Source organism: Caenorhabditis remanei, chromosome X (assembly GCF_010183535.1).
Source record: "Caenorhabditis remanei strain PX506 chromosome X, whole genome shotgun sequence".
Classification (NCBI taxonomy): domain Eukaryota; kingdom Metazoa; phylum Nematoda; class Chromadorea; order Rhabditida; family Rhabditidae; genus Caenorhabditis; species Caenorhabditis remanei.
In genome coordinates this window covers 6,384,757-6,409,709 of record NC_071333.1, presented here as the reverse complement: position 1 = coordinate 6,409,709, position 24,953 = coordinate 6,384,757, and the positions used below count along the sequence as shown (strand labels likewise).

At 37.3% G+C, this 24,953-nt stretch overlaps 6 protein-coding genes across 6 annotated transcripts; 2 read left to right on the top strand and 4 right to left on the bottom strand.

The window, feature by feature from the left end:
* Positions 1–311: 311 nt before the first annotated feature.
* Positions 312–2,582, top strand: GCK72_023214 (uncharacterized protein; the record flags this gene model as incomplete). Its single annotated transcript, XM_003106737.2, has 6 exons — positions 312–470; positions 710–858; positions 907–1,032; positions 1,079–2,072; positions 2,127–2,405; positions 2,502–2,582. The coding sequence occupies 6 exons, from the start codon at positions 312–314 to the stop codon at positions 2,580–2,582; spliced, it is 1,788 nt and encodes a 595-aa protein (XP_003106785.1).
* A 2,278-nt stretch (positions 2,583–4,860) lies between these two features.
* On the bottom strand, positions 4,861–9,060 carry GCK72_023213 (uncharacterized protein; the record flags this gene model as incomplete). Its single annotated transcript, XM_003106713.2, has 8 exons — positions 4,861–5,377; positions 5,430–5,692; positions 5,742–6,078; positions 6,137–6,370; positions 7,562–8,008; positions 8,058–8,323; positions 8,370–8,913; positions 8,981–9,060. 8 exons carry the CDS (start codon positions 9,058–9,060, stop codon positions 4,861–4,863), a joined length of 2,688 nt encoding a protein of 895 aa, XP_003106761.2.
* A 4,156-nt stretch (positions 9,061–13,216) lies between these two features.
* On the bottom strand, positions 13,217–13,805 carry GCK72_023212 (uncharacterized protein; the record flags this gene model as incomplete). The annotated part of the gene is made up of 3 exons (XM_053735290.1): positions 13,217–13,356; positions 13,570–13,696; positions 13,743–13,805. 3 exons carry the CDS (start codon positions 13,803–13,805, stop codon positions 13,217–13,219), a joined length of 330 nt encoding a protein of 109 aa, XP_053578856.1.
* A 148-nt stretch (positions 13,806–13,953) lies between these two features.
* On the bottom strand, positions 13,954–14,737 carry GCK72_023211 (uncharacterized protein; the record flags this gene model as incomplete). Its single annotated transcript, XM_003106566.2, has 2 exons — positions 13,954–14,260; positions 14,655–14,737. 2 exons carry the CDS (start codon positions 14,735–14,737, stop codon positions 13,954–13,956), a joined length of 390 nt encoding a protein of 129 aa, XP_003106614.2.
* A 5,613-nt stretch (positions 14,738–20,350) lies between these two features.
* On the top strand, positions 20,351–21,796 carry GCK72_023210 (uncharacterized protein; the record flags this gene model as incomplete). Its single annotated transcript, XM_003106701.2, has 6 exons — positions 20,351–20,446; positions 20,949–21,059; positions 21,200–21,360; positions 21,408–21,614; positions 21,660–21,741; positions 21,788–21,796. 6 exons carry the CDS (start codon positions 20,351–20,353, stop codon positions 21,794–21,796), a joined length of 666 nt encoding a protein of 221 aa, XP_003106749.1.
* Positions 21,797–23,128: 1,332 nt separating this feature from the next.
* On the bottom strand, positions 23,129–24,402 carry GCK72_023209 (uncharacterized protein; the record flags this gene model as incomplete). The annotated part of the gene is made up of 7 exons (XM_053735289.1): positions 23,129–23,356; positions 23,403–23,502; positions 23,548–23,721; positions 23,783–23,851; positions 23,901–24,067; positions 24,127–24,300; positions 24,346–24,402. The coding sequence occupies 7 exons, from the start codon at positions 24,400–24,402 to the stop codon at positions 23,129–23,131; spliced, it is 969 nt and encodes a 322-aa protein (XP_053578855.1).
* Between the last annotated feature and the right edge of the window lie 551 nt (positions 24,403–24,953).

Below are 24,953 nucleotides of genomic sequence, written 5' to 3'. Positions count from 1 at the left end.
GGACAAACAAATATAGGCATTCAGTAGAGTAGATGTTAGTTAGGCAAATAAAAGTGCGAGATCATAGCCATGAGATTTGTATCTAAAGAATACTTGAGACCTCACAACACCTTTTTACTCATTCGATGATATCTAGAGACGTGTGAACATGATTAATGAGTGCGCGCATTCCTTCCGTCTTATGCCTTTGATCTTGACCCTTTCCTCTTATTTTCCTATTTTTCCCACATTTCTTATTCTTCTCTCTTTTTCTCCATCCGAATTCATCAAACTCCAGTTTTTCGTTTTCTAAATTTCTAAATTTTCAGAAAATGACTGGTGCACCGGTGTCGTCAGGAGGTGGAAAGTTGGTGCCACTCCCGCCAGATGGAGGATGGGGATGGGTCGTCGTCATCGGCTCGTTCTTTGTTCACGTCTTCGCGGACGGCTTCGTCTACTCATTCGGAGTTTTGGTAGAGACCCTCATGGAGGTGAGTATAGGCTATCAGTAGATATCGTTGGTGCCCAGACCGAGTATCATCGTCAACAACACGGCTGTCACATGTGTAGGCTCTTTGGATTGAAAATCGAGCAAGCGTGCGTTCAGAACAAAGTTTCACGTGAATCCAATCAAATGGTCCGTTAAACTTGGTTCTTCGGAATAGCTATGTGACTTACGAAAAAGCGGAATTGCCCATCAAAACCCTATAATCCAACTCATTTGTTTCAGGAGTTCCAAGCCAACAACACCATGGCCTCCCTTATCATCTCACTCCTCACCGGTTTGACCCTTGGATCGGGTCCGCTCGCCTCCGCCGTTTGCAACAAGTACGGTTGCAGAGTGACGACCATCACCGGAGCCGGAGTCGCGTTCGTTGGGTAAGCCTTTCAATCTCGAAAGTCCGATGACAACTGGTTCAATTTCAGCTGCGCCCTTTCATACTTTGCGACGGCCATGTGGCACATCGTCATCTCAGTGGGAGTGATCATGGGAATCGGTTTTGGATTGATGTATTGCCCGGCCATTGTTATCGTCACTATGTACTTCGAAAAGTGAGTGATTTGAAGTGCGAACTCTGATAAAGTATACTTTTTGCAGCAAACGATCCCTCGCCACTGGAATCGCCGTCGCTGGAGCTGGTGTTGGAACAGTTTTGTTTGCTCCTATCAATGCTTTCTTCATCACTAACTTCGGATGGAGAAGTGTGTTTTTGGCCTTCCTGTTTGTCCTGGTTCTCTGTGCCCTTTGTGGAGCCACCTTTGCCCCATTGGAATTCGCTTTGGTACCAGATGAGGAAGAAGAGGAGAACAACGAGGTGTTCGAAGAAGATGGAAAGAAGACAACCGCAAATGAGGCTCATGGAGAGAAAGCCACTCTGCTCAGCCCACCAACCATGATCGAGAGATCCATGTCTCAGAGCTCTGGAGTCCAAAAGGTTGGAGAGAAGATCCGCCCGGCCAGCTCGATGGGAGCCGTCGATGTCGAGTCCCAACCGAGATCTCGTCGTGGAACCGTTGGAGAACGTGACAGCGGATACCTCAACCGTAAGGACGTGTTCTACACTGGATCGATCTCCAATGTCGCTGAGTTCCGTGAGGATCCAGACAAGTTCCGTTCCACCGGATCTCTCCATGGCCGTCACACGACTGTCGGAAGCATCCCAGCTCACTCCACTGGAAAACTTGATGATGTTCGTGAAGGAAGCGAAGAAGACAGTAAAGCTCTTGATGTCAGCGAGAAGACTAACGGCACCGACAACACTGACAACGTGGAAGGAAAGAACATGTTTAAGACCATCAGCAACATGCTCTCGTTGCCACTTCTCTTGGAGCCAACTTTCCTTCTCTTCGCCATTTCCAATCTTCTCACCTCTGTTGGATTCAATTCGCCACTCTACTTCCTCCCACTTCATTCCGCAAAGATTGGTCTCACCTCAATCGAAGGATCGAAGGTTCTCTCTGCATTTGGAGTCTCCAACACCATTGGTCGTATCGTCTTCGGGGTTGTTGCCGATCACAAGCTCCCACTTCCAGCAGGTCTCGGAGAAGACACCGCTCGTAATCGTCTCTGGATGTACAACATTTCCTTGACTGTGAGTTTCATACCAGAAAAGTGTTGCAATTTAAATAACTCGTCATTGTTTTAGATCTGCGGACTCCTCACCACCTTCTGCTACAAGTTCGTCGGATTCATCCCACTTGCCACATACTCCGCCTTGTTTGGATTCTCGATCGCCTCCTACATCTGCTTGACTTCTGTCATTCTCGTCGATCTTCTTGGATTGGACAAGCTCACCAATGCCTTCGGTCTTCTTCTTCTCTGGCAAGGAGTCGGAACTGTCTTCGGACCTCCAATTTCCGGATACTTGGCTGATATGACTGACAGCTACACCCTCTCATTCGTTTTCTGCGGAATCAACCTTTTGGTGAGTTTGCTATCTAACAATTTCTGTAGTTAGGAGAGAAAGTACTCGACTAATAACTACCAGTTATATGAAACTCCTAACTCTATAAATTTTCAGGTCTCTGGACTCATGCTCTTCGGAATCCCAATCTTGCAACAGAGAAGAGCAAAGGCCAAGGCAGCTGCTATCAAGAACTAAGAAGTTTACCTCTATAGATATCATTTCTAAGTTTTTCCCTTTTCTTATATTAATCCCTCACTCTCACAAAATCTCTTCTTATCGAAATTGTGCGTTTTCATATTGGTATCCTTTGTCTAGACCATATTCATTTACCGATACATATTCAAACCGTTTCACTTGTTTCCCCCCATCTGGGTATCCCTGTTCACTTTGTCCTTTTCATTAGGTTTTCCATTTAGTTTGTTGTTATTGTTCTTCCCGACATCTTCTTTTCACCAACTAATTCATCTGGTTTTCCTCCCTGTTGTCCCCCGATTAAATGTGTCTATAAGTGCCTTATTGCTCTGTCGCGGACCGAATTCTTCCGAAATGGCCCTAACATTCCCTTTTCTCTTATGTTTCCGTTTATTAATACCTCGACTCGGTCTGTACCGACAGACACGTATTCCATAATATTTCTGGTTTTTCTGTTACCAACTTGGTATTTTGTGTTATAACGTGAATTGTAATACAATAAAGTTAAATTTCAAAAAAGTATCGGTCCCTCTCAAATTCAAAAAAGTCATGCGTGCATAACCTTCGAAAACATAAAAATATAATTATTGTTTTCGTCGGATGGCATCCATCTGGGAGTAGTGATTACATATATTGGTTAAGACTTGAAACGAAAACAAAGTGAATTCATCATCAGCGATAAGAGAATGATTCCGATTTCAAAGGCAGGAGGAAAAGCGTTCAATTGAAACTTATGCCTAAATTGATCTGCGCACCACCAGTTTCAACGGGTGTCCCTTTGATAAAGTGCAGCTGACGTTTCTATTAATGTTGACACACCGCCAATTTAAAAAAAAGACTTTATTGAATTTATTGTCATGAAGAATGCCAAATACATTGATGAGAGAATGCAGATAAAAAAGCGAAGAAAAACTAAATTGATTTTCCAGCTAGCAATACATTTACATCATCAAATGTAACAAAAGTATCATAAACGAAATACAACATTTTTCTCAACTGTTCAAATGCTCAGAACGGTTGAGTCAATTATTGGGAGAATGAAAGTTTTCAGAATAGTGATCATCGCTCTTGTTTTTTTTAACCATGCTCTTTGCTCCTCCCCACTTTGCTTCATAAGTTACTCTACCCTGTACGATACTGTTTTGGAAGTATGTGAAACTTTCAATCCACCAATTACAACTGCCGTTAGTCAAAGTTTTCTCCAGAAAACATAACATCACTTGGCAACTCACTTGAGAGCTGATGACGATGACAACTTGAGATGAGTAAATCTTCTAGACAAAAACAATCAGTTAATATTACAGACGATAACAAGTTGATTAGGATTTCTAGAACAGAACAAAAATTACGCCCCCGGGTTTCTTCCAGCTCCTAACATCAACATCTCTCGACAGATCAATTCTTTAGAAACGAAACGTCGCCACACTTGTGCTTTTCGATGATGTGGATCTGACATGCCCGTAGAAACATCTACAAGGGGATTCAACTTGATTTATTGGTTTTATTAGAAAAAGTTGAAAAGTTTTGAAAACAGAAATTTATATTTAGAAATTGTGAAAAGTGGTTGACGGCCGAAAGGAATGACGTGTATGAAACAGAAAACTGTTTTGAACATATCAAATTGTCTTTCAGTATATTAAACATGTGGAGCTTGCTTCGTCCCTCAATACTGTTTTTGAGAAAACTGATGATAATTCATGAAAATTCCACAGAAAGTGCAAGCACAGCTTAACTAATCACAAAAAGCGTGATTTTTATTGCACTTTATGTAAAGCTTAAGCCACTTATGTTCCCCAGTGGCAACAGCTCTGATTTTTCTTCTTTCTCAAACTTTCAAATCGGAATTTAATTCTAAAGATAATGAATAATAACGGGTTTGAGTCACGGTGACCTTCAGAAGCTACATTTTTATTTTCCTCATACACCTGCCTCGTTACTTCCCCAGCTGCTCTTTTGCTCGTATCCAGCTCATCCTGAATCCGACGAAGCTGTCCACCGGACATATGACAAAATATGAATACCCATGACAACATCCGCAAATTTTTTTTTACTTTATTCATTGTTCAGTTCATATGTACACGAAGTAGAAAATATTGTTTAGAAAAAGAGGTTGAAGAAGATGAGTAAAATAAAACGTTACAAGAAAAACGTGTCAATCTTTACTAAAAACTGCCCACAGTTTGGTTACCAAGAATGAATGAATAGAAGTTTAAGAAAAGGAAAAAAAGTTGAAAAAAGTGGATTTGAATGAGACAGAGAGGCTACAATCACAACAGATTCCTCAGAGCCCAACACCATAGGTGAGCACTCCGAACCTTTTACGATCTTCAGCAGTACGAGCAACGAGTTCGATAAAGTGGGCTTCCTCCAATTTTCTCTCCATAGCGAACATCCGAAGTTCTGCTTTTGCTTCCAAAATGTTGTCTGCTTCACAAACTCGCTTGATCTTGATTTCATTGTCCGGAGTCATGAGCTCCGCCCGATATTCTTTTTCCTCTCCTTCGGCTGGTTCGATTTGCCATCGGCTCAAAATATTTTCCATGGTGAGGATTTCGTCATGTTCTGCCGAAATCTCCTCATATTCCTCAAGATCTTCCTCGAAGTCAGCAATAATGGCAGGCAATCTCTCGATTAAAGGCTCATTCCATGGGTATTCGATATGGATGACAAATGCAGCCTTCATTGCATTATCGTGAGACTTTGGCACAAAGAAAACGGTTATTACAGCACCGTCGTTACGACAAATGTTGATACCAGTTTCAATGAGGATTGGAAGTTGTTCTATTATAGTCATCCTTCTGAAAATATATTTGTATTGACTAAGTAACAAGATATTAGACAGGAACTCACTCGAATGGTCCATTTGGTTTTCCGTCTTGACGATGATGCATTTTTTCAAACAAAACGTCAGTTTTCTTGTACTCGAACTCTTCCATTTGGAGTTTGAGGATCCCGATGTTTGATACCAGGCCTCCAGTAATATATCTCATCAATTGATTAATGAAGATCGGACCACACTTGTTCAAATTGAATGTACTATTCTTGCCAGCGCATTTCAAGATCTCGTTGTACGAGAAGTTCATTCTTGTGGTGATTATAGGGATCTCGGCCATCTGAAAATACTCAAAGACTGATTGCGCTCAACATGTTTTTCAGATGTACCTTTTGCAGAGTGCTGGTTGCCCATTCAGTTAGGCAAACTTGGATGTTGAGCGTCTCGTGAACTTTTATTTTGTTCAAGAGCTCTATAATTTTCTCAGATTTGAATGACGTCGAGTCATTAGACCCGAGACGGATGACACAGCTTTGACATTCAGAACCAGCCAGTGTGTCAATCATAAACTGGGATTTTTGTGCAGAATCGAAAATGTCCTCATCGATGACAATTGTATCGATACGAACACGGAACAAGGATTGAAGTTCACAAGCGTGTGTAAGCATAGAGAATACTGAGAAACCTTTTCGGGTCTTGAGGCTGATTCCGTTTTTGGAAGAGTGTCTAGATGGAGGAAAGATTTGAAAGTTATCTACTTCAAACAATCAAAGATGTAACTCACACAATCCGAAAATTGATATCCTTGTTAGTGAACACATCTTTGCGATCTGCGTCTGGATTGTTTTGTTTCATGAACCGCCAACAGAAATCTCTATCTTGGTTGCTGCATTTGATCTCCACATCAGATTTGTTCAATCCAATCCACAATGTCATTCCCATTCCATCTGCTCTCAATTGCTCTACTTGCCTGACCACAATATTGCTTTCTTTTCCATGTTTCAAGCTGAGATTGAAGCTGAAAATAAAATAATTACGTATATGGTAATGTAAACTATCATGTTGTTCTTACATTTCACCGGCAGTGAGAGGAATCGACATTCTGCGCCTCTGAACCGGAAAATTCGCCATTGTAAAACACGACTGCTTTCTTCCAACTAGTATGTAAGCGGTAGTGGGCGGGAAGAGCCAACTCGGAGAAAGAGAGAGAGAGAGGCTTCTATAGTTACAATTACGCGTGTTGACTGTTGTCGCTTAGCAACTTATCTGGCTTGACGTCTTCTACTAATTGTCATTGTGAGATGCGCCTGGTGGGAATACGCGTTGACATCACGAGAGAAAGAATATGTTGTTTTTGAAGGAATGATGTTTGAAAAGAAGGAGTGATCAATTGAAACTGAAAGATCTGGAGCCTTGGCACTTGATATTTCAAAGAGAAATGACCAATTCTTCGACGGGTTTTCGACTTGTATTTTGAAGATACTATAGTGGCCACATTGATCCTTACAATCAATTATTCTCCACAAGTGTAATTTCGCTGTATTAGTGAATGCTCATTCGATCCCACACATTCTCAATCACTGGAGCATCTAATAGATGAGAAAATAGATAATACACTGAAAAATCACTTTATATTTGACTGAAAAAAATCACTTTATATTGCCAAAAATACGAAAAGTTACAATAGGCCAAAAATAGGCCAAAAACTGAAGTTTGATGAACGGTAGCAAATGCCAAAAAAAGAGTACGAGGGCTACGTTCTGAGTATAATGAAAAAAACAAACTGGGGCTTAAACTGTTCAATATTGGAGATGTTCACAAACAGAAAGTAATCACAATCAATATAACATGTTGAGTTATATATTTTTTTCTGAATGGTTAGATTTAGTGGAGGAACAAGAAAAAATAATAAATGGAGATGAGATGATAAGAAGGGACGGTTTTTTTCAAGATAAATATTTCACATTTGTGATTATGAGAGCTGAAGACATGTTGAAAATATGTTTTCTTTATGGATATACAAATCAGACAAATTAAAAAAAGGGGAAGTAGCAATTTTCGGATTAAAAATTAATGTTCTAACAAGACATAATCAAAACATCGGTTGACATCTCTTGTTCTGAGTTTCGAGGAAAAACATGTAAATCATGAGAGTCAAAAATAGAAAGCTGTTAAGGGCGACGAGGGTTTGAGACAACAATAACCAAACCTTTGGCGGGTATTTCTTGCTTCGTACATCTCTATTTCAATCCTTCTCAGATCATTCTTTCTCATTTCTCGAGTGTACATCATGCGAGTTTTTTCTCTTTCGAATTGGCCGAGACGTTTCTGCTCAAGTAAGTTACAAACACTCTTCGGATCTGCGAGAAGTTTCTTGTCTTTGAACACACGTGAAGCAAGGAAAACTGAAATTCTTTCCATTTGATTGCGAAGCGTTCTACATTTAGATTCGCTTTCTCTGCTCAGATTTTTTAGCTCCGCGTAACGTTTTTCAGGTGATACTTCTGGATTTCTGACGATCATTGCAAATGTGCATGGAAAGTTGGACGAGTAGAACACCGTTACAACTGTTTGATCCGCACGTTGAAAGTCAATTCCCGTCTTGGTGAGAAATCTTATCATCCTATTTCGACAGTTTCTTTGCTCGTCATTTTTTCTGAATCATTTCATCAATGTTTACTTTCTAGAAAGGTTCTTAAACTTACGAGACGTGGCAACATTGTGATTTTTCCCGTTTGTGAAGGAAGTCTTCAAAAATAACTCCGATATTTTCGATTCTCTGCGTTTCTGCCCGTATAAACAGAGTGTTGAAATCAGTTGAAGGAGATTGAAGCCACAAACGAATTAATTGACGCACGTCGGTGAATGAGAAGCTTTCAATTGTTAGCTCACCGTTCCTTCCTGCATTTTTTAGAACATCTTCAGGTAACATTACTCCCTGCCAAGTGTTGAGAATGTCGAGCTGTTTGAGCTGAAAAAAGTATCTGCTATTCATTGCAAGACTCTAAATGTATTACCGTAAGCAATGGCAGTGCTCCTTCTTGAATAAATCGACCCACGGATATTTCGCCGGTAACGATGATGTTATTGAGAAGAAGTTCGCATTTCTTGTTTCCCTCAACTCTATCGGTTCTTAGCGGTCCATAAACACGAAGAATATTGCATTGGTGGATTAATAGCATGTGCTTTGTAGTTTGAAAAAACTGATCATCCAGTTCGAATACTCCGGACTCAATCAAAATAGTTTGAACCGGGAGGAAAAACATTTTGTTGAGCAAAACAAAGAAATTGACCGTGGCAAGAACGATGTTTTTCTTATCCTTGGTTCCACAAATCATCTCGGAGGTGTTTTGTAAATGAATGTTGAATGGTTTCATCACTGGCAAACTATTCGCCAAATTTGACTCCATCAGTTTCCAGGAATGAGGAATATTAGAATTGGTGAAATGAAGCACGATTTCACAAGTATACTGACTGAAGATGAGTGTGAAATGCTTGGGAATCCGTTTAGCAGCTTTCACGAGTTTCCAAGACTTTCCGTTCTTTTCACCGGGTTTCAAGCTGAAAAATTCTCTTTTTTCAATTGACTGATAAACTGAACTCTTCACAACAAATGAAGAAAACTCACATGTTAGCCGGCACGAACTTGGTTAGTTCTTCAGAATTCAGTTCCGTGATGTCGCAGAGAGCCAGTTTTTGTGATGACATCGTCTGAAAAACTCATTTTTATTCATGATAAAAGACGATAGAAGTTTCGAATGAAGTAGTTTTTGAAAAAACAAATTCAAAACGAGATAATTGTAACTAGGCAACGGGCGGAGTGGAGTATAGGCTCTCAGAATTCAAACTAATGGGTAGCTTCAAATGCCAAAGTAGACTCAGAAAGGTAGAGTGCCAATGCTCGTATAATCATCGTCTACTACTCTTTTACTTGCAGAAAGAGAAATTAGTGCAATGGAGTTTTGATTTTGAAATGTGAGGGATCGAAACTTGAAATGCAAGTTTACAAGAGCAGAACCATAAATCATTCGTATAGATTACGACAAAAACAATTCTAAAAAGTTTGACGAAAATCTTATATAATAACTACGTTTCTAGAACAAGAAAAATAGTGTTAAAATTGTTAGAGTTTGTGAAAGATTGAAACAAAAAAGTTTTCTACGATTTTGCCACTCAGCGTCCATTACGTTTTTTCCTATCGATGTTGACTCACTACATGTTGAATAACACACAAAATCAATTTTGTACAAAAAAAGTTGATTTTTTGAAAACCCGAAAAATGGAATGAAACTAGCTTGCTCCAATAACAGTTCGTCTCCAATAATTGATAAAGTTGTCAGGGCAAGATTCGGTGAGACTGAAAAACTGTTATAGAATAATAAGTTCAACGAAAAAACCAGAAGGTGAAAATCTACTTGTATTTGACACATGGCTTTTTTCTCACCGTTTCTGTGTTTTTTCTGAAACAAATTTATAGAAAAGAAATCTAAGAATCTATAGGAAAGTGATCATTCATTCAAACTGAAATCGACATCAAAACATTTAAAAAAAACTCATTTATTGAGAACAGTTCATACATATCACAAACAGTAAATTAAGCTAGTTTCAACCTAGTTTCATCAGCTGCAGACATCAAAATTTCTTCCGATGACATTTTTTGCGGAGGAAAATTTCACAGTTGTAAGTCTGGAGAGGAATCTGGAAAAAAATACATGAATAACCACAAATATTAAGTTTGATACCTGAATGAGATTAAGTTTTTACAGAGAGAAATCACATCATCATGAGAGTTTTTTATTAAAGGGAAGCATCCTGGATGAATGTATTGAAAAACAAACGGAACTCGGGTTTAAACATCTGAACTTTGACGAAAATGCTTTTATTTCAGAAACATTCGACGATCAAACTCTGGACGCACCAAACGGAACTTAAATCATTTTTAGTCAAGTATTTTGGCTTACCGATGGAATCCGTCGTCTCTACTAACGGGTTTGGAATGTGTGGATTGGGCGTAGATTTTTATCTGAACAAGGCTAATTAACAACTTGAAAGAGGCAGAATCATTGGATGCCAAGTGGCTTGTGGGTATAATCTTTCAACTCAGAAAGACTTAAAATCGACAGAAGAAATTACTCCAGCGTAAGAATAGGTTCGATTCGATTTATAGATTCTGATGTGTACTGTACCATAGGTCAAACCAGAGTTCATCTTCAAAAATTGCAAAAACTTACAACAAGCAATAAGCATAAGCTGCTCAGACCCATTAAATAACTCTGAATTACAAAAAAACCATTACAAAAAAAACCGTCCAACTACTCAACGATATCTCCAGCGTTAAAAATTTCTTTTTCTTTGAACAAAGTACAGGATCAAGTGATGAAAATCATGTTCATAGTTTAGTTCACTGGATTTGGACCCACGGGTTTTGAAATGGAATTCATGTTGAACAAAACTTATCAGCAGCTGGAATCGGGAACACGTTTAGCATGCAGTGCACTCAAAACATGAGTACAAAAAATTGTAGAACAATTTTTAGCTAGAGTTCTTCGGGCAATTATATTGAAAGACCCAGCTGCCAGCTATAGTTTTTTATAGAATGGTGTGATTATACATTCCCTAAAAGGTTAGTTTCTCTGCGACATCAAAATATATTTCAGGGCATTCCAATTTCAGAGCAAACCGTCTATTATCTCACTTTAATCTCACAAGATGAAAAAATCCGGTTTTCATTAAACAGGTATTAGGATCTCCCCCAGTTATACTGTTTCACAGTATTTTCGAGCCCTTTCTGTATTATGCATTTGCAAGATGGTTTGTTCAGGATGCAACAAATCAACAGTTGAAAAAGAGCTGCAACGGCAGCTGCTCTGTTGAGAAAATTCATTAGTTTTAAGTGTCAAATCAAGGGGAACTATGAATATATTGTAGACGACTGCTAACATGGCTCTAACAAAAATAAACTCTCTCAGGGCAAGTCTACCTAAATCGAAGCCATAACCAACCATAGATACAGTTGCCCATTCTTGGAGTTCCCAGTGGGAATCATAAATTTTTTCAGCTGAGTAGTTGCTTCACGAATGATACATCAGATGACAAATCACAGAGCTCTTTCAAAATCGTTCATTAAAAGCCCTCAAAATTGGGAAATTATCCAAACTGTTTGTGGTAATAATAACAATTAAAAGGGGACTGCGGTATTCCAAAAACCGAGATTTTTTGATATGGTTCGACTCAGAATTTTGTAGAAAAGAGAAAAGTCTCTTGGAGTCAGGTCCGAAAATTAGTCAAAAACGAGCAATATTTCAACATTTTTTCATGTTCACGACGAGAGAATTTTACTTTGAAAATAAGGCAAACCTTCACGGCGAGAGGTCCTTTTTTGACACTTTCAGGCCTCATAACCCGTTTCAGACGAATTTTCGGATCTGGCTCCAAGAGAATTTTCTCTTTTCTACAAAATTCTGAGTCAATCCATATAAAAAATCTCGATTTCTGGAATACCACACTCCCTTTTAAGGGCCGGGCCTCGATGAGCCATGTCCAACAGCGGGACCCGCCTCTTTACGTTCTGCTGGCACGTTTAAGTTTTGTTTTTGAATTTACCATGTTGTAGAGGGTTTTTTTCTGTTGTTATGTGAAAATTCTATTTTAATTTTTCACAGATAATTTATTTGAATTACAGAATATCCCATTAAGACGTAGGTTGCGTGTGAGAATATGATACGTAATGTGTGATAAATACTTCACGAATAACATGTGAAAAGTTCGTAACTACAATACAATATATGCCTTCGTCGATTCTTGATTATGTTAAAGATATTACAATGAACAAAAAGAAACATTGGGAAAAATTAAATGAAGAAAGGTTTGATATTTAATTATTTAAGAGACATATAACCAAAACGTTTGCGAGGCTTTTTTGTTTTAGTCATTACAGCATTGATCTTCTCCAAATTAGTACGGATATTTTCGCTGTATATTTCCCAATAGTACACTGAAGCCATTAGATGTCCTAGTAAAACTATTTTTCTTGAATAGTCTTTTGTTGTAGGAGTATTCTGGCTTTCGTGATCAGAAATAACTGTTTGAATTTGAGTAAAGTGAGTACGAAGCCTAAGGTAATATGGATTCGCTTTTTCCAAAGATTCACTTGAGAAAAGGCGTTGTATAATACATTTTGCGTTGACGAAAACCAATGCAAATGTGAAGTGGGAAGAAGGCGAATAAAATAGAGTTGCACATGCTCCATCTTCACGTTGGAAATCTACGCCAACGTTCATTAAAGTTGAAATCTTTTGCTCTCGGCAGTTTTTTCCTGTGCATCTTTTTCTGAAAATGAATATTTTTATCTGAAAGAGTTAAAAAAGTGCAGGGTGGCTAATAAGTATACAACGCTCTTGTGGGATTGAAATCCGTTGGTAATCGGCGGTGAAACGCTTGAATTAACAAAGAAACGTAATAAATAGTTAGAATATACGTATAAGATTTAGTTTACAAAAAGAATTCATAGTTGGAAACTTAAGATGTACGATAAAAAAGTGATTTTACGGCGCGTCTCCGACATGATCTGGACTTACGCGAAGGTTTTAACGATGGAGCCTTTTTTCAATCGTCAAAAGCAAATACAATTGTTCTCACAAGCAGACAGATGGTTCCCAAAAACGTTGCCAGGCCCATGACCGTTTTTTTTCTAAAATTGACATAGTATGGGCCGGGGTGACATCTGACGGTAAAACTCTGTTGATTTTCATTAACAGATATGCGAAAATCAATTCGCGGTTCACCAAAACAGGGTTTTGAATGACGTTTTGTTGCCTTGTACAGCTCGACACTCTGCTAGCCGCTTTTTTATCTCTCAACTAAATTAGGCTACGTCACATAGTTTCAAATTAACAAGACCACCCTTCAAAAGGTATGGGACAAAGTCGACGTCGACTATCTGCGCCGCACTAGCGATTTTCTCATCGTCTGTTTGGAGGCATGTATTGAAGTCAAAGTGTCCAACTTCTAATTATTTTTGTAATCTAAATCCGATTATCAAGATTTTAACAGCGTCGTATACTTATCAACCACCCTGTATAATTGAACTACAGCAGGGAGATATATCACCATGATGAACGAGTCCTTTGAAAATTGTTTCTATGTCATCGGTTATTGGATTTTCGAGTTGAATCATCAATTGACGCATGTTATTGTTTTTTGACTTGAGCCACTCACAAATTAGTTTGTTCAAATCATCAAGTGAAAACTCTTTCAAGCAAAGTTTTGTCTTTCCCACTGAATGTTCCAATATATCTTTTGTGGATACTCTCTCCAATGCAATATCCAGCTTTTTGCAAGTGCCCTACAATAATATAAGTAAAACTAAATCAAAAAGCACAAAAACTGACGTTGAAATGTAGATTTCCTTGTACGTAGACATTATGAACTGTGATTTCATCAGTCGCTTTCATCTTATTGAAAAATACATCAAACTCCAAGCTCGTTTTGCAGGTTTCACTCTTTTGAAATGCATCTTTCACGTACTTCCCGATTCGCAAAATCTTGCAATTGGATATTATGTTCATATAATCTTGAGTTTGAAAAAACGACTCTCCAGAGTCAAATAGCGATGTATCTACAGTAACCACGTTGATTGGTAAATGGGAATAGTGTTTGAAGTATTTCGAAATGATTCACGGTATCCAGCATGATGCCATTGACATGAGTCACTCCAATTATTGACTCTGTTGTTTTCTTTATTGCGGGAATTATGCAACTGAATTGAGTTTCTTTATGTGCATCTGCCATATCTGTTCTCATAAGTTTAACAGAATGCGGTTTCATATCAAACTTCATTATCATCACTATTTCGCTGATGTTTTTGCGAAAGTGAAGATGGTATTTTTTGATGATCCGAGCAGAAATTCTGGAAAAAGATTGAGTCGGTATTTGAATACACATATCTTGTGCATTTTGCATTATTTAAAAACTGTAGTTAAGACAAACACCGTGAAACGTATAAAAACTACATTCTAGCTGGTTTTTGAAAAACAATTTGATCGATTGCCTATAACTACAGTCAAAGTCTTCATGATCAAATTCAAAACTATTTATTGTCACTAAAATTGAGTAATTTTTTGCTCTAACCAAATCATAAGTCGATCGTTTGGTTCACAAAATAGTTCAAGAAAGTACGTGGGATAAAAAATCATATTTTCATACCAATTGGAAAAATGGTGATTCAAAAAATAAAACTCAATGACTAAAAATTCAGATATCGAAGCTACAGCGCATATGTATCAGGAAGCATTTCAACTCACTTGATGACGTCTGGCAAGAGTTGTAGTACTTGCACAACACGTTCATCCGTCGGATCAATATTTCGAAGGACCTTGTAGCTCATTGTTCCTGAAAATTACATCGATAAGAGTAATATACAGGCATTCAGATTAAAATATAAAAATGAAGACTGATAAGATGTCGATTAGAAAACGCGTTGCTCCCTTTTCTTTACTGACAACTCTCATAAAAAGTTACGTATATTGACAATTTTCAAATCTCTTTGAATTTTATTTCCAGAAATGAATATATGACAACACGATCGAAAATCATGTTTACTTTTAAATCAGGATCTTGATTTGAAACCAGTCCAGTCAAATATTAGTGTAAAATCTTTTTTGGAAACCCAATATGTCCTCAACCACTCGGATCGAAATACTCATTTTTCTGACAAAAAATAAGAAACTTAATCTTGCAATGTTTCAAAACAGACTGCTAACCACCATCTGCCAGTTTTTGATGAAAAGCTGTTAATTGCATTTGCTAATCTTTTTGTGGTCACGGTTTTGGGCTCATGGTTACCACTTTCGTCAAAGAACCGTTCAAATCAGATTGAGCAAGACGTCGGTTTTTCTCTCAAAGAGTCATCTGCTGCTTGATCCATACTTAATTGCCGGGCCGGAGGTGTGTGTATCAGGTGTGTGTCGCGAATAAATAAAAGGACATAGAATTGACGTGAACCCAGATGAGGAAATGGGGGGGGGGGGGGTCTCAACCAATATTAATGGTCTGTTACCCAATTAGCTGGAGAAGACGAAATCAATTTCAAGAATTTCATGGTATCACTAACATGGGAATGACCCGGAGTGTCCCCCTGAAATCTTCCCATATTTTGTACATAAGTAACTAAGAAAAATCAAAAATTATAGCTGCGCTCTCGGAGGTTTCGTAGAGTTATACAATTTTTTGAAAGTTTTCAAAAATTTCGAAGCCTCTATTTTGAGAACTCGTCACTTTTTGAGTTTTTGAGCTACCGTGATGGTTTTAGGCTCATTCAATAGGTACTAACACCGACTTCAAAAGCTCTATTTCGATCACTCAACAAAAAACATAACGTGATGAGCTGCAGTTGAAAGTTTGAAAAAACGTCATTGTGAGGTAACGACAAATGCCAAATTTCGACGATCGGGGAACTTGGGACGACCACCTGCGTACTTCTTACACCGAGTTGTGTCTTTATATGTGTTCAAATATAAGTCGAGCCTTTGAGTTACGGGAGTTATTTCGGTTTTGTTGAAAAATTTCAGCTTTTCCACGTATCCCTATACAAAAATTTTTTGAAAAATTTCAAAAAAGTTGTGTAACTCTACGAAACCCCCGAGAGCTACAATTTTCAATTTTACTAGGTTACGTCAGACACAACTACAAAATATGGGAAGAGTTCAGGAGGGACACTCCGGTTCATTCCCATGTAAGATTACCAAGTTTTCTTTGTTGAATAAAAATGTTTTTTTGCAAGGAAAATCATACATAGCAGAAAAACAGAAAATCTGCATATTTACTGAAAAAAAGTTATCCAACTTTCGACATAATGTCTGAAAACATTAACTGTTATACAAATTCACTGAATATTCAAAACAAAGATTGAATATCTGAAGCACGTCAATAGCAACGGGTTTAAAAAAGATGTTAAATTTCTGTTTTTGTGTGATTTAGACACCTGTACATCGAACTTGCTCATACATCGTTCCACAGATTTAAACTGTTTTTTTTTGGAGTTAGTCCAGATACCAAGAACCCAACATCAAATGGGAAAAGCTTATTCTTCAGGACATATGATTCTAAAATTTCGTAAGAGTTTCAAGTTTGATTTTATTCAAATCTTCTGTTTCTATAAAATATTTTTTCTGAAAAACGTCAAACAGGCGGACATGCTTACATTACTCGTAATAACTGGAATAGTTCACATGTTGATTTCAATTTATCTTACATATTGTTTCAAGCAGTTTTAATTGTTCACGAGGCTCTATGTCTAATGTTGTCGGGAGATGGAACACATTCTTTAATTATTTTCATGTAAACACGGAGGTCATCTGCATTCAAATTGTTGATGTCCCCTTGACCGATAGCTATATCTAAAATAGAAAATCTTTCTTCGTTCTCAACAAAACCTGAACCCGTAATTCTTCGTTTTTCTGAAGACCAAAAGAAAGACACTTGCATTCACGTTTCCTTCAATTTAGGAGTTCTTTCGTATTTTATAAATACCGGAACCTTTATAATTGGAACAGGAAACATATGAATACAGAGACGCATATATAAAATGTGCAATTCTGAGAACCCCCTTTGTATTTTATTTTTCTCTAAACTTAGTTTTAGTGATCTTTCAAACCTCTATTATTTTAGAACCAATTTCAAAATGTATGTGGTCAGACAAAAATGAGAGAATTCAAAAACCATTTGGCACCAACATTACCAGAGTGGAAAAGTTGTTCAAAATCTCAAATTTCGTGCGCCTCCAGAGTCCCTTCTTCCTTTTGGACAGGAAAAAAGCGTTGTCACATGTTCTCCAATGTTCTCAATTTACACCGAAAAACTCCCTTTTTGCAAGTTTCTTCTCATTTCTTCCTTTTTGTGTTGTGTGCAAATGTCGCAAACATTCAACGTCGCTAACATTCATTTCATACTTCACACTTCATTTTTTCTAAACATAATGAATTTTCCCAACGTGTGAGAATTTGTTTGCTACACGCAGATAACATATCCAAACTTTCTGTAAGTTATGCTCTCCCGAAGTGTGTACCATAATTACGGTGCACTGAAACTCCATCTGGTGTCTTTGAATTATCATGCACTTTTTGCGGTGGAGGGAATTCGAAACTGATGATGTGTTATAACGTCACGGTGGAGCACAGCGCAAACATATCTCGAAGTATGCAATTACACTTCTTCACTTCACACCATCTTCTCTGTTTTCAACATGCGCCCCAACTTTTTCGGTGTTGTTGCCAAAATTTGAGTTTATTCCGCGAGGCACACAAATTCGATTTTTAGATGAAGAAATAATTGTCATGATTTCTCGTAAATATTTCTCACAGTTTTGTACCAATTTAAATTACTTCCAGCTAGAAAAAAAGATAGAGTGAAATTGTCACATTAAGTTTTTGAAAACTACTTCACCATTTTTAGAATATATGTTCCATATTTTTGAATCAAACATTTCTCACTCCTTTTCCAATGAGTCGAATAAAACTAGAAAAAACTTAGAACAGAAAATAAAAACAAGTTCTGAAAAATAGACATCAAGTCAGATCATTGTCATGCAGTGTCTAGTCCTTCGCTCCCATCCTCAGACCAAATCGTCATAAATGTCGTCCCAGAAATTATTTCCTTCTCTTGTCGACCTTACTCATCGTTGTTGTGAAAGGTATTTGGCTTTAAAAATGTCCGATCACATTTTGTCAAACTCTCTCCAATTTTATCTTCTCCAATTTAGAGTTGGCCGTGAGAGCCTCATCTGACTGAAATTGTGGCCATGCCGATTTATCACTGCAAACACGTTTATTTTTTCATTTGAGTTCATCTTGTATCTTTTCTAACCAATTTCATTGTTTTTCTTCCAATATATCCTAAATTCAAAAAATAATAGCCGCAACTCTTTATTAAAACACAAACTTCAAAAAAGTTATTTCGAAGATTTTGAAGATAGTCACATGATAGATGTCACGCACATCCAGCAATTATTTTAATTAGAATTTCAGATGGGAAGAGTGTACGAAATAAAAAAAAGTAATTTTCGATCCTGTAGAAGGTTTGAAATTCGAACAAGAACAATACGCGGTTCACGGATGCAAAACATCCGGTGTGGTCTTGAAACTAATAGTGGAGGCATACTCAACGGAAGCTTTGATTCTTAATCCAATCATTCGAGACCTCACTTGAAAGGTCTAAAATAATACTGAAAGGGCTAGGACTCTACGTCACGAGACATTGCCTCTAGCATCTTATCGAACACATGACCGTAATTTGATTTATTCAAATAGGTTTGTTGGTTTCTATTCTTGTTATGAATCAGACAAATATTTTTTATCAAAAATCAGTCAGAAGAAAATTTGGTGAGCTTTTTTTCCTACAGATTATGTCATAAGGAAGTGAAATTATTTTTTACTCCCTTAACTTCCGCAGATTTTTGGGATTAGTTTGAAAGTTGCTTCTGATCTAAAAAGATGATAACAGTTTATATGATTTTCAAAGTGATTTCAAATCTACTACATTTATACAAATTTCATGGCCGTAGAACATGTTGATTCACTACTACACAGCATTGCGAAACTCAACCATTTCGAAAAAATTTCTTATAGTGCATTTAGAAATTATAAAGTGTATGATCTTCTCTTCGAAATTTTGTTACACATGTATTGCAGTCATTCACCAACCTCATCACCTCCTACTCATTTTCCTTTCACAGCCATCTCTTTTGAAGTTTTGAAATCATTCACTGTTTGTTACACCACAATTTCTCCCCACAGACACATTTCCTCGGCTATCGATGACGAAACCACGTCAAGAAGAAACTGACATAAATTGTGCACTCATGTGCACTGATGGTGCGCGCACTCAGTACATCTGGGTATGACAAATACAAAATTTTGTATAAATTCATAAAATCTGATATCTTCTGACACAAAATTTCATCGAATCACCTCATTCTGTGCCAGTCCAACCACTTTCACCTTTTATTGGACTTCCTCTCCATCCGACACAACATTTCCGCAAATCTTCGGTTGTACTCGTTTTTTCATACTTCTTTCTTTCTCTCAATATATTTTTCTCTTATGCGCACAACATCTAACGTCTAATGAGCATTCTTTAGCAATTCAGAAGGAAATCTGCCGCAAAAACGTGCGCGCAAGCGGCTAGATCAAATTTTAGGTTTCAATACATTTGTGTCCCTCTATCTCTTCCCCAAAAATAAACTCGTGTTTATAGGGGAAGCTTGCGGGGTCGGTCATTAGCCAAAAAAACCTCTAAAATTTCTCGGCTAGCAATGAAGGAGACTGAAAAAAGACTCATTTTTTCCTGCATCCAATTTCGAGTTCTTTGCCTCATTTTCACGTTTTTATCCTTTCAAACTCAGCCATCCAGTGCGACGCATCTACTTTTTTCTGCTCTAGAAGTCCCGCCTTGTATAGCCGAAGCTCCGCCCATTTTAGCCAAAGCTGTTTGAGAGAAAGAGTTGCATCGGGATAAGAGAAAGGAAACAAGCAGAGTCACAGTTTGTCCTTTCTCATGTGTTCAGTTGTTCTCAATTGTAGCATTATTGAATTTAATCTAATCATCTCTCATCTTTTGTCAGAAAATAATTATTTAGCATCTTGAATCCATATTTTGTCTATTTCATGTTATCCATTTTGTGCAATTTCAACCTAACGAAAACAATTCTTTTTTTTTCTCACATTTTCAATTCACGTTGACTTTCCTCGTTGTTTGTTGCTTCCTTGAAATAAGGAAAAAGCGTTTCATTATTTTTCTTTTTTCGTCCAGAACTCATTATTTTCATCTTCCAGCCAAGCTTTTGGATCTCTCTTGGACGGACAACAATGCGGCGTCTTTTGCGTTTCTTTTTCATTTTTGTGGCTGTGATTAATTTGGGAATTTTTCTAGTTGGTAGGTTTCATCCCTCAGAATCTATTAGGATTGAGATGACTTTCAATATTAAGGTCTGGGTGTTGGAATAATGCAAAATGATCTTCTAATGCTTTCTGGAATTCTCACAATTCTCGGGTTTGTTGGAATGGTTCTATCTGCTATCGCGTGGTTCATTCAGTCATCGGTAAGTCAGGGCTTTACCCGTAACTCGATACGTTAGCTTATAATTTATTAATGACCGATAACGAAGAAAATGATTTTCGAGCTTTTTTGTTAGAACTGAACTTCTGGTAACCTTATGACCGCAACTAACGAAAGATATATTTCGAGTTTGCACTCGGTGCACCGAAAGAACTGAAAAGAGACGAGAGTACTTCGATCGCTCCTTTTTCTCTCGGATAGGAAAATCGAAAGTTTGTTTGTCACACGCTTTTAAATTATTAATGCGCAAAAAGAAAAGGACTCATAATTGATTTGAAAATAGATAATAATTATATTTCCAATGCACTCTGTGTCACTTCATTCTCTTCAAACTTTCTGGGGGCATTTGATTAAAAAATGAATGGTGTCAAGTGGTGCACTACCCTACATACACTTTGAACATGTGCACTTCATTGACGTACGGGGATATTCGTTTTCGAAATTTTATACCTAAACTACAATTTGTATTTCTGTAATTTTTGTAGAAAGCAAAAAAGTATCAGAAGCAAAGAGAACAAATACCGGAGGAAATGATCACAAGGGATACAACTGAAGCTGTGATGAAGAATATTCGTGGAATTCCGTTTTTGATTCAGGTACGGTACTCAGAATACTGTTTTGCAAAACATGTAGACAGACAGATACATCGTCAGTGCCATTATACAATGTTTTGAAATAACACGTTTTCCCGAAGGACTGCAGCTTGTCTGCAAAAACATCTTTATTTTCATTACAGGCTATCCAATACTCCATGGAAACTTCTTATTATCGGAATATCATGAACGATCTAGGGGACGGAATTGTTCGAACATCAGTTATCCACACTGCTCCGGCATGTCAATCTATTTTGGATTCCAGCGATGATCCTGAGACATCCAGACCGACCCCGACACCTAGGTATCAAGTGAAAAACATTCATATGAAAACAAGGGAAAACATTTCAGACCATCGAGAAACTCAGCTGAAGAACAATGGTTGGCTCATGGGGAGAAATGGCGAAACGAGCAACTTCGATTATCCATGGAACGCGAGAATCCACATTTCCTCGTATTTCCGTATAGCGAGGCTTCCCCTCATCGAGAGTCAATGAACAATATGGATGCATTGGTACATGAATTCTCACGGATTGATAGCATTAAACGCCCTCACTGGTGAGCGATTACGCAATTGTATTTTTTCTTAATTAAATCTTTCAGCTTCACTAAACAACAAAAAATTGCACATAACCATTTTCAAGTCCGTTGCATTGGAATGTCAGCAGAATTTATTGAAAGGCAGGTTGGCTTTTTTTTTTTTAATAGTACTCAAATTTGTTCATTTTCAGATTCAATAACTCGTTTGGAGCCAATACAAATTATAGTTGAATGCATTCAATATGTGTTCTTCTCTACTCCTGTCTGTATCAGTTCCAAATGTTCGTCTTATCTGAATTGTTCTTTTTTATTTATGATTCGGAATTTGTTCTCTTCTATCATTCCATTTTTTTTCTTTTTTCCCCGATACTGCTTTTTCTCTTCATCTGACCAAAATATCGTAAACATACAAGCACAATCCATCAACAAATAAGTGTCTGAAGGTGCTGATGAAACTAATTTATTTTCTTGAGTTCAGCAATAAACCATTTTTAGTTTACTGATTTGACTACTTCCTCAAATGTAAAAAGTGCAAATACAAATCATCAAAATTTCTTCTCTTCGTACTCACAGACTCAACCCAAACCACAATTCTCGGGTTTCAGTATTAAGAGTCAAATAGCAAGAATTTGAGCCATCGGGTAGGGATTGACGCACTCACATCAGTGACTTGTTTTTTTTTCTAAATGTACTTTTCTTAGAAAGGGATATACAACAAAGTCGTTGAATATCAAAACATTTGTTTACAGAGCAGACAAGTGATAGTTTGGCCAATTAGAAAGAAACACATCTGGGGAGAAGACGAAAATTAAGTACATGAATAGCTTTTTTCTGCAATATCAAGCAAATCGACGGACAAATAACTAATTTTGTGTTTTTCTTTCGAAGAATATTTTATTTGTATATACTATAAAAAAATGATATCTTATGTTTGTTTACACTCCCGGATTTTCAAGGAAAACTGAACCTATGATTCACCAACTCAATGTGTGTGTTTGTCCATATCATAGGCTAAAATTTACAAGTTTGTTGGAGAGCTTGACATTTTTTCAACATAGTGGACTCGGTGTAGACTCCCAATTTCTATTAAAATGAACACAAAATCACATCTAACCTGTTTTATTTAAAAACAATCCCGTTTTAACAATAATGATAATAGAAGTTGTTGAACGTTGTAGCTAAAACAGTTGTTAAATGATTTTCGTTTTTGTTTTCATTTTTCTTTGATAGAGCACTGTTCTAGTTAAAATCAATTCGATTCAAAATGCAATATCGTCACAATCAAGATCAACAAACATTTTCCGCCCATATTCCTCTTCCAAGACGTTAGAACTGATATTCGCACCTTCATCTTCATTAGAATGAGTTTCTTGAAAAGGCTTCAACTGTCAATGAAAAAAAAACAAAAGGTGAATTAATAGGATAAAAGTTTGAAAATTTAAAAGTACATATAACTTTCGACTTGAAATAAAATGCCACTACTGTCACCGGAACAATTGAACTACACATTCATTCACAAATCAGATTCTCTATCATTCATCCAAAATATCTTGTATCTCTGCTCGAATAGATTTCTCCGAGAGTTCATTTGTGAAACCATTCCAGATATCGTTCTCCAAGTTTCTCGGAAATACAGGAATAAGTTTTTCTTCATACACAACGCCATCGAAATACGAGCATTGTGAAATATGGTGTGAAAGATCGACAGGTACTGCCCACTCTAATGCTGGTGGTGGCTCCGTTGAACTAATCTTCCAAACCTGAAGAATAACTTCTCTGGGTGATCAGATTAGTGAGAACACTCACAAAGTCTTTCTGAATCCAACTTCCTTTCTTTAGTGGGTGCCACACGGATTCGATATAACAGCGTTTATTGCACCCAATGAAAACTACTTCACGCAGTTTTCTAAAATTGTCCCTTATTACATAAGAATTTGGAAATTCAACTCACCTGCTAGTCAAGGATAAGTTATACAGTGATGAACTGGGTAAATACATTGCCAGCAGCTCATAGCACCAAAGTGGAAGATTATCAAGAGTTCTATTAGAAGGAGAGCCGTCGTCTTGGACAAATTGAGCATCAGGTACAGGTTGGTGAGATAATGTAGCAGTTGTTGGGTGGAATCTGTAACAGTAATTCGTTAAAACCCACTGCTTCAAAAAACATAAAACGCTTGGTCACTCACTTTAGCTTTCCCGTTTTTGGACGAACTCGGTGTGTACTAAACTGACATCCTCTCGTCCAGTTTGGGCATCTTAAATTTAAAAACTTGTGCAATAAACCGATTTAGTTTCAAAAATAACCTCAAAATCATTTCGTTCATCTGGTCAATCGACTGTGTGTGCTGTGACAGACAATGATCGCCGTATTCAGACCTTCGCACAGTTTTCAGACACTTTAAAGTGTAAAAGGTCCCTCCTTTTTTGATTTCTCTTATATTCTCACTTTTGAGGGTTGATTCTGGAGCGTTCTCAACCACAATACTCACCTAAAAACTGGAAAAATTATTTTGTTTGGAAAAATACTCACTTTAAGGTTCAGTTTCTCATGAAATTGATCCATAACTTGTGGGGTCATTCTCCTTTTTTTCAGTTTTTCAATATCTGCACCATTACCAAGTGTGTGTAAATGTTGTACAGACGGGTCGATTTGGCACATGTAACAATTAGCAAACACCATGCGTGATTTTTTCAGTTTTTCCCTCTGAAAGTTGATGTTTGAATGAATAGTTGAAAATACGAGCTCTACCTTTTCACGTTGCTCATCTTCACTACTATCATCTAGGTTATATGGTGATGTTGTCATATCATATGGCTGAAAAAAAAGTTTTCTAGGGCAAACTTATCAGTTTACCATATTTCTCAATGGAATCAATGGATGTGTTGGATGGATTGAATCACGTTGTTGAACTCTATTAGATCGGGAAAAATGATAACTTCCTGCGATAAGATTTTGATCATAGCATGCCAACTGAATATCCAAGTCATCTTCCTCATCAACCGGTAGAAATTCATTTTTTCTTCCCAAATGCTTTAATTGTAGTTTGCAAGCCTTGGTATTCAATTTCCGACACCGATCTCTGAAATTTTTTTCTGATATTCCTTGTTTTGCGCAGCCAAATCACCTAGAACAAACAACAATACTAGCAACGCAATTCGGTAAATGTCCTGCGATTTTCTCTCGTATTAAAATGATTGGACACCCATTTAAGTGATTTGTGCATTTAGTAGGAGCCTGCAAGTTTCATCCTTCTTTTGTGAGAGACCAACATTTAATACTCACCCGCCGACAAACTTCCTCAATATGTTCCTCAAGTTTGCATGGATGTAACGGGATATGACAGTGGCTACATTTCA